The sequence below is a fragment of the Pundamilia nyererei genome, unplaced genomic scaffold (genome assembly GCF_000239375.1).
Source record: "Pundamilia nyererei isolate P.nyererei 1_Seehausen unplaced genomic scaffold, PunNye1.0 scaffold00094, whole genome shotgun sequence".
NCBI classification, from domain to species: Eukaryota; Metazoa; Chordata; class Actinopteri; order Cichliformes; family Cichlidae; genus Pundamilia; species Pundamilia nyererei.
The window spans coordinates 1733068-1741355 of record NW_005187495.1 but is presented as its reverse complement, the minus strand read 5'-3'; the positions used below and the strand labels follow the sequence as shown (position 1 = coordinate 1741355).

Genomic DNA, 8288 nt, shown 5'->3' with positions numbered 1-8288 from the left:
AGTATCTGCAATATTTGAAAGTGAATCGATACCAAAAATTGCAGCATTGCACGCCACTAAGCAGATGTTCCTCTTTAGCGACCCCTATAGGTAGTAGCCGAAAGAAGAGAAGATGTGTAATTTTTCCCTGGTCATGGCATCAATCGACCGGTACGTCAAGTTTGCTACAACAAAAGCAAATAGCGAAAGGTTTATTTCAAAATTAAAGCACTACATTTTAACGCTCTATGAATAAACCAATTTGTGCAAATATAGCATTTATTAATTATAAAAAAACAATTAAGTTGGCATTAAAATAGCAAACGAAACTACCAGACGCCAAAGAATTGCATTATTTTTTTTATCGCCGTTAGAGCCGCGATTTATTTTGGAATTTCTCACCGGAACTGAGTGAGATTGATATTAGCCAACTAGACAGCGTCTCAGCAGCGTTTGTTTGTGTGTTTTGTGAAAGTCCACTGGTGATGTTGCTGCGAAGATAGGGGGAAAGGTGTTCAGAGGCGCTGTTTGGAGCACAATTATCCGTCAGCTCTGCCAGGGCAGGTAACGTGTTTAAACGGACTGTTGTTGGGGGAACGCTGTGACATTGGCAAGCTAACTTGGTATACGAACTGCTAACACGCGCCCTGCGGAAAGTGAAAATAAAAATTTTCTTTGTCGGGTGACCCAAGACTTTTTGTATTTCCAATCTGCCACTAGAAAACACGAGTTTTTGCATGATTTTCAGTGTTTATTCGCTGTGTTATAAGTAGAGCTGTGTCGATATTTTCCCTTTAAGAACGGCGACTTCCTTGTTGTGTTTATTTCTCAGACTGTGAAAGCCAAGGCTTTTCGCTGGAAGTCCTTGGTGTCACTTCAGTACTTCCTCCAACACGTATATGAAATGTAACTAGGTAGTGTATGAATAAAACAAAATGTCTTTAAAATAAATAGTTAAATTAATGAATAAGGTATCATTTTATTTTTATAAATTTATTAATTGTGTTGTCTTTGCCGCACTACTCCATGCACTGATAAAATAAAATCGAACGTAAATGGCAAAGTTGTGAATAGGAAGAAAGCACCGGAGAAACTGGTCCCAGTGAGGAGACTCATGAGTAACCGTTCAAAATAATCCTTGTTTGTGTGATTCTGAGCTGTTCTTTAGGCCGATGTTCTGATGGTTACCTGTGCCTAAACAGATGAAGCAGGTGGGTGGTGTGAAAGATGGCCTTATTTGTGGTATCTGCTCTTATTGATGTCATACAGACCAAAATTGGGTTGCAAACCCCCCAAAACAAACTGTCTAAAGTGAAGAGCTTATGGCAGGCTACAACCTGAGCTTCTGACTCTCAGTGATCACTTCTACTCGTCATTCATTAAAAATTTGGCCTTGTCCATTATGAGCATCCACCAATGTAACTGTATACATGCAGAAATAATCCTCACTTGGCTCACTCTGAGCCTCTGTTCAAGCCAGTTCTTCCACCACTGTGACATATTCTTATGTCACTTGAGCCACTCATTGACTTTGTTTGCACAAAACACATCCACGTGCAAACTTGCAGGAAGAACAAACCTTCCAGCTTAAAGCTGGTTTAGACCGTGGTCACAGCGTGTTAAAAGATTCTTACAGTTTCTGGCGACTGGTATTTGTAGCTGGTTGGAGTTTTCCGGCTTTCTTTGACTGCAAAGCCAACAACTATAAGTTTCACTTCCTATAAAGTATTAGTGAAGGTATTTTGAGAATATTCATTTCCTTTATCTATGTGAGACTTACACCTAGGTCTTATACCCGGTGTAAGCCGATCTCATTTATTTAGCCTTTTTTGTATCTTTATCCTGAAAGCAGATTAATTTCCTGCAGGTGGTTTTCAGGCTGGCACACTGTAACCTTTAGCTTAGCAATGTGAAATTAAAACCCCTCTCAGCTTGGTTCGAGTATTTCAGGTTTCTGTTTTTTGTCTGACACATTTTCAGGATGTTGTTTCAATTGGTGCTGGCTTTCCTTTGTGGTGTTGGCGTTTGGGCCACAGAAAATACCACCACCCAGCAGGAACCGCCGCCGCTGCTGCTGGTGTCATTTGATGGGTTTCGAGCTGACTACCTGAAGAGGTTCCCCATGCCGAACCTGAAGCTCCTGTACAGCCAGGGGGTCCTGGTGGAGCAGCTCACTAATGTCTTCATCACCAAGACGTTTCCAAACCATTACAGTCTGGTAAGCCTGCTTTTGTTTGTGTGTGTGTGTGTGTGTTTGGAGGATGATCTGTCTGATAGCTGTGTCTAATTCTGGTCTGAAAACATTTCCTTCCTTTGAATTTGATGCAAGAAATAAGCAGGTTCTTCTCTGAAAAACACATTGCCTCAAAACCCACAGCCTTTCTTTCGCTACCGTTTAACCCAGAGGCGACAGCATTCAGGATTTCCAAGAAAAAAACCAAAAGCCTCACTGCTTTCATCTTTCATCAGATTCACTAGTCGTTTCCTCCTGTTTATTTAGTCTGTAAGCATGCATTAAAAAGAAAGAACAGAGCTTTTGTTGAGCTGGAGTATCTCTAGAGTGAAAAGTTACACCAAAACATTGACTTGGTCAGAACCATAGACTGTATGTAAAAGATGGACATAGTGACTTGAGTTGGGAGATGCTGAACATCTGTGATTGACAAGTCATTAGCTGATGAGTAAACTCCTTTTAATCTGCCTTTCTGATTACAAATAAAGAACACAATTAAGAGGGCTATTATTCTACCATATGGGTTGCCCCCAGGTGGCCAACAGCAAGAACGCAGGTTTAAGAGTTGGGTCTTGTTTTAATAATTATTCTAATTATTAATTAATGTCATTAGCTGCAAAATGTTTCACTGGGTCTTTTATATATTTATTTTTTTTAAATCACACAAGATTTTCAATTTTCCCGTAAAAGCCTTGCAAATGTGATATTGTCATTGAAGTTTGTTACTGTCCGTCAGATTTAAAAGGAAATATAAAAAAAAAAAAATCAATTTCAAAGTGTGATATTAGTGCTACACGATTGTTTTTGATCAGTACTGTGATGATGGCTATTTGTCATGATCATTCATTTATTTTTTTGGACAAAAATGTTTTTATTGCACTGTGAAGTAAGCATAACACTGCTTTCATATCCAGGTAAGGAGCTGTATAAAAACCTAGTGCTAAATTAAACTGGGGACTGTATTTTCAGTGCAGTTTTGTTGCTTGGCTGCACATCATTCTTTGCATATGATTTGTTCTTGGTTTATACCACTTGTCCTATTGCTAAAGACTTCCAAGCAATGCATCAAGATCCACTTCTAGGAACAAGCTCTTTGCATTCTGCTGGTGCAGACATTCAAATCAAATCAAAATTCAGTTAACTGGGTTCCCAAAACTTTCATCATTGCATTCACCTTTTAACATTTTGGAAGCTGCTTTTCATGCTTGAGTAATCAAGTCTCTTAAAGCTAGATAATAGAACAAAATCACATAGACAGTATAATATTATTGTTTTTATTATTGTTACCTCTGCAGGTTACAGGACTTTATGCAGAGTCTCATGGTATCCTGGCCAGTAGAATGTATGATCCCATCAGCAAGAAGCACTTCAGCGTTAGCAACGACACCGACCCGATGTGGTGGAATGGGGCGGTGCCCCTCTGGATCACCGCGCTGGACTCCGGCTACAGCACTGCAGCCATGATGTGGCCCGGCTCCGACGTGACCATCAGGAACCGCACACCTACACACTTCTTTCCCTACAACCCCAACGTAACATTCCAGGAACGACTGGGGAATGTGACAAACTGGCTGTTAGGAAATGCAACGGTAGAAATATCATGTCTCTACGTTCCTATTTGTGGCGCTTTGTGGAGATGGTCTAATTTGGAAAAGCTGGAAGGTTTGACATTGTTTATGATTTTTATAATCCCACCAGGAACAACGAGTGAAGTTTGCAGCTCTCTACTGGGAGGAGCCGGACAAATCAGGTCACATGTTCGGCCCTGACAACACCACCGCCATGGGCAAAGTGCTGAAGGAGGTACAGTCATTTGGCTATATTCAAATGCTCAAACAAGCTTACTAGGTTGTCATACTGCTACAGCAAACCTGCATGTACAGTGGAGGAAATAATTACTGGGTCCTCTGTTGAATTTGTAAGTTTGCTCACTTAAAAACAAATGAAGAGTCTGTCATTTTTGTGGTCGTTTCATTTTAATGCAGAAAGACAAAATATCAGCCAAAAATCCTGAAACCTAATACATAAAAGTTATAAACTGATGAGTGAAATAATTGGCTACCAAGCAGAAAAATTTGATATTATTGGAGGAGAAACCCTTGTTAGCAAGCACAGCTGTAAGACGTTTCTTGTAGTTGGTCACCATGTTTGGACACACATTAGGAGTACACACATTATTTCCAAAAACTCTCTAAATCTTTTAGGTTTCTTGGCTGCCACTTATAAACTTAAAGCTTTAGTTTTAAGTTTATAAGTGGCAGCATGACTATGGTCTGGAGACCAGCTAGGCCACTCCATGACCCTAATGTGGTTCTTTAGCCACTCCTTTGTGGCCTTGGTGTAATGTTTTGGGTCATTGTCATGCTGGAAGACCCATCCATGACCTATCCTTTGTGTTCTGGCTGAGGGAAGGAGGTACTCATGCACTTTTTATGGCCCCATTCATTGGCCCCTACATGCAGTGAAGCCATCCTGCACTCTCAGCAGAAAAACAGACCCAATCCATAATGTTTCCATTTCCGCGCTTTACTGTAGGGCTGGTATTCATTGGGTCACATTTCTCTTACTCTAAACACGGCGGATTGAGTCGATCCCAAAGAGCTTGATTTTGGTTTTGTCTAACCACAGCTTTCTCCCAGTCCTTCTCTAAATCAGTGAAATGTTCACTGGTAAACTTCAGACGGAGCTGTACATGTGCCTCTGCTCAGAGAAGCCACAACAAGATTTCAATCAAATGCAGGCTGGTGCGTTATCATTAACAAGCTCCTCCCATGTAGTTTTGGACTGATCCGAGACCTTTCTCTTGATCATCCTCACCACATCTTGCCTGGAGCTCCAGACCAATATTCTGATATACTGTCTCTCCACTAAAATGAAAGACTAGTTCCAGTCGTGCAAGTCTTTTTTTTTTTTTTTTTACTTGATGCAGACATTTGTGTCTGCTTGTGTGCGATTAGGTTGACGACAACATCGGCCTGCTGATATCTGAGCTAAATCGGACCGGCCTCTGGGGTCGCATCAACGTGGTGATAACGAGCGACCACGGGATGGCCCAGTGCTCAACCGATCGCCTCATACGGCTGGACGAGTGCCTCCCTGAAGACAACTACACACTGGTGGACCTCACACCTGTGGCGGCGCTCTTCCCAAATCAAAGTAACTGTGCTAAGCTCATCTCATATTACATAATGAAACTTGTGTCTCTGTTATTCTGTGCATTGAGCTCCCAGTTGCAATTTTCCATGTGTCTGCTGCCCAGGTGATCAAGCTGATGCTGTCTTCAATGCGCTAAGTGAGTGCCACCCCCACATGACAGCATACTTGAAAAAGTCCATTCCTGATAGGCTGCACTACCAGAACAATGTGCGCATCCAGCCAATCATACTGATTGCTGACGAAGGCTGGACCATAGTGAAGAAGGGGAACAAGTTGCCGAGATGTACGTGCTTTTTTAATTTAATTTAATTTTTTAATAATGTTGAGTTTTTGATATGTTAAGACTAAAAGACAAAAGCCAAAGCACAATGAATTAACTGCCTACAATATTAATGCCTGGTAATCCTCCTGTTACTCCTGTTTACTTTTAGTGGGCGATCATGGCTATGACAATGCTCTTCCCAGCATGCATCCTTTCCTGGCAGCGACTGGGCCTGGCTTCCGTCAGGGTTATCAGCTGAACAGCTTAGAAACTGTGGATGTTTATGCACTCATGTGCCGCCTGCTGTCAGTGCCTGCGCAGCCCAACAATGGCACCCTGACCCAGGCTCGGTGCCTGTTGGCCGCTGAGGCCTGCGTAGATCTTCCCCTGGTTATCGGCCTGGTGGTGGGTGTCCTGCTGGTACTCACTACAATCACTGGTGAGTAAGAATAACGTGTCTTCTTGTTGTATTGTGTTGATGTGGGGGGAAAAAAAGGGGACCCAGATTTGAACCCTGTGGAACCCCCCAACATTTTCTCAGCCTTTCCATTAGATGAACAAGCTATGATTTGTTTTCTTTTTTCTCCTCCTCAGTTTTGTTCAGGTCTCTGAGCACTCGCCGCCAATCAGGGCCTCGGCCTTTCAGGAGGCTGCAGGTCGACTATGATGATGATGACGACGACCCCTTGTTGGAGTAAACCAACTGTGTCGCAAACAGGTTTAGAACCACACATTTATCAAGAGCAGACCACAATGCAACCCAAAACAAGAATGTAAAAATGTAATCCAGGCTAAAAGCAAGCAAGAAGCTGCTTCAACTAAAGCCTGGAAGGAAATGCAATCTGTATAATTTAGTAGGCCTGTCACTTACTTCCCCATCATTATGCAAAGAGAGTACAATTGTGCAGTTTATGAGACATAAATATGTCATGCTAGTCTTTCAGCTGCTCCCCAGGCTTTGCTCTTGGGAGCACATAAAGGTTAAAGACAGAAACATATGAGGGAGTTCAGAGTTCAGCGAACAGACTCAGAACCTTACCAGAGATCATTTTTTTTCCTTTAAAGATTATAATGTCAAGCATGTTCACACAGCTTCCAGCCTGGCTACTTTCAGATCATGCTGTAAGAGTCCCTTTCTGACGATGTCAACAAACCATTTGAACTTGGAAGATCATTGCTGGTGGTGAGAACGGGGTCGCTGCCAACGGTTTCAATCCAGGAGTCACATTTTCCAGGGACGGTGCAGACTAGAAAGGAAAGCTGGGAGACAGAGTGGTAGTGACATGCAGGAAATGGCCAAGAGTGGACTTTTTATACCATAACTAAACATGGCACTTTTCTTATTACACACACTCCCTACTGCATTAACAGTTTAGCCTGTATTATGTTTAACCTCTCTTTAATTGTCTGGTATTATGATTGTAAAATATGCCGCTCTGCTTCCTGTCCACGTTGGTGATTGGTCTTATGTTTCAAAATCCGCTCACAGCTAGACTGGGAATCCGTGGATAACAACGTTTGTGTGACTGCTAAGCCTGATTACAGAGGTCGGGTTTAGTGAACCCAGATAATGAAAAGACATCCCCGGTGTGGAAAACTAGCTTAATAATACAGGCCTCAGGTCTGCAGAGCCCGTGCACTGGTATAAATACAGCTGTGGGTAATGCTATATTCTGTTGTTGTTACTGAGTCTTCATAATGTTACTGCTGTTAAAAATCCTTGGACTTGAACATGTGACAAGAGTGGTGATTAGCTGTGAAATTTTGGGGAAATATTGGCGAAGTCTTTGGTGGGAAGACGGTAACAATGAGTCTGATATTATTATTATTATTCTCAAAGAAGAGACAAAAGCTACTGACTACTTTCATTTATCTTACTTTTCTTTCCATTTTTCTTTGGTAATGTTGTTTGAAGTTGTGTGCTGTTACATTTTTAACAGCAGAGGGAGCCACTAGCTCATTTAATTCAATTACAGGTAATTCCTCACAGTAGCTTTCTTTGCCAGTTGTTCACTTTACATGAGGGTGTGTCAGGGGTCCATCTGTGCTTCCTGTATATGAGTGATACCAAAGACTGTTAGATGCACAAAGAAATAATCAGCACTTATGTCTTTTTTTTCTTACACAGGGATTTGTATTACAAAATTAAAACAGTAATTGTTATTTTTAGCATCAGATAGGTTAGCTGCACACTTTTTTCTTTTTTTTTTAAAGAAACAGTACAAACGCAAATTCAGGTAGTAGTTTGAAAGTTGAACAGTAATTTCAAAGGCTGTTTTATTTAATCTGATGCTCACAGAGGGAGCAACCACAGGTCTGCTGTCCTGATCAAGGAAATTAGATGGAGCACACGCCTGTTAGCAGGATCAGAAACTGTCACTGCTCAAGGTCACAGCATGAGCCTGTTGATATTTAACACTCCTATTATTGGCAAATTCAACAACATGACTTGAACCAATGAGGGATGGATCCATATGACACATGTTTTGTGGAAATGTTGCTCTTTTGCTTGTAACCTTTCCTGTTTCCCCCCCAAAATTTTAAAGAACATCAGTGACACACTGCTCCTCATCACCAGAGCACTAGATGAATATTTAATAACATAAAAAAAACTTCTATCTTGTTTGTCTTGTAAGATTTACTGCAAACCAAAGGTCC

General features: G+C 41.5%; 1 protein-coding gene across 1 annotated transcript; it reads left to right on the top strand.

The window, feature by feature from the left end:
* Positions 1–386: 386 nt before the first annotated feature.
* enpp4 (ectonucleotide pyrophosphatase/phosphodiesterase 4) lies at positions 387–6537 on the top strand. Its single transcript, XM_005739857.1, has 8 exons — positions 387–543; positions 1960–2197; positions 3508–3801; positions 3911–4015; positions 5170–5368; positions 5472–5651; positions 5800–6069; positions 6225–6537. The coding sequence occupies exons 2-8, from the start codon at positions 1961–1963 to the stop codon at positions 6326–6328; spliced, it is 1389 nt and encodes a 462-aa protein (XP_005739914.1). The 5' UTR covers positions 387–543; position 1960; the 3' UTR covers positions 6329–6537.
* The last annotated feature ends 1751 nt before the right edge of the window (positions 6538–8288 follow it).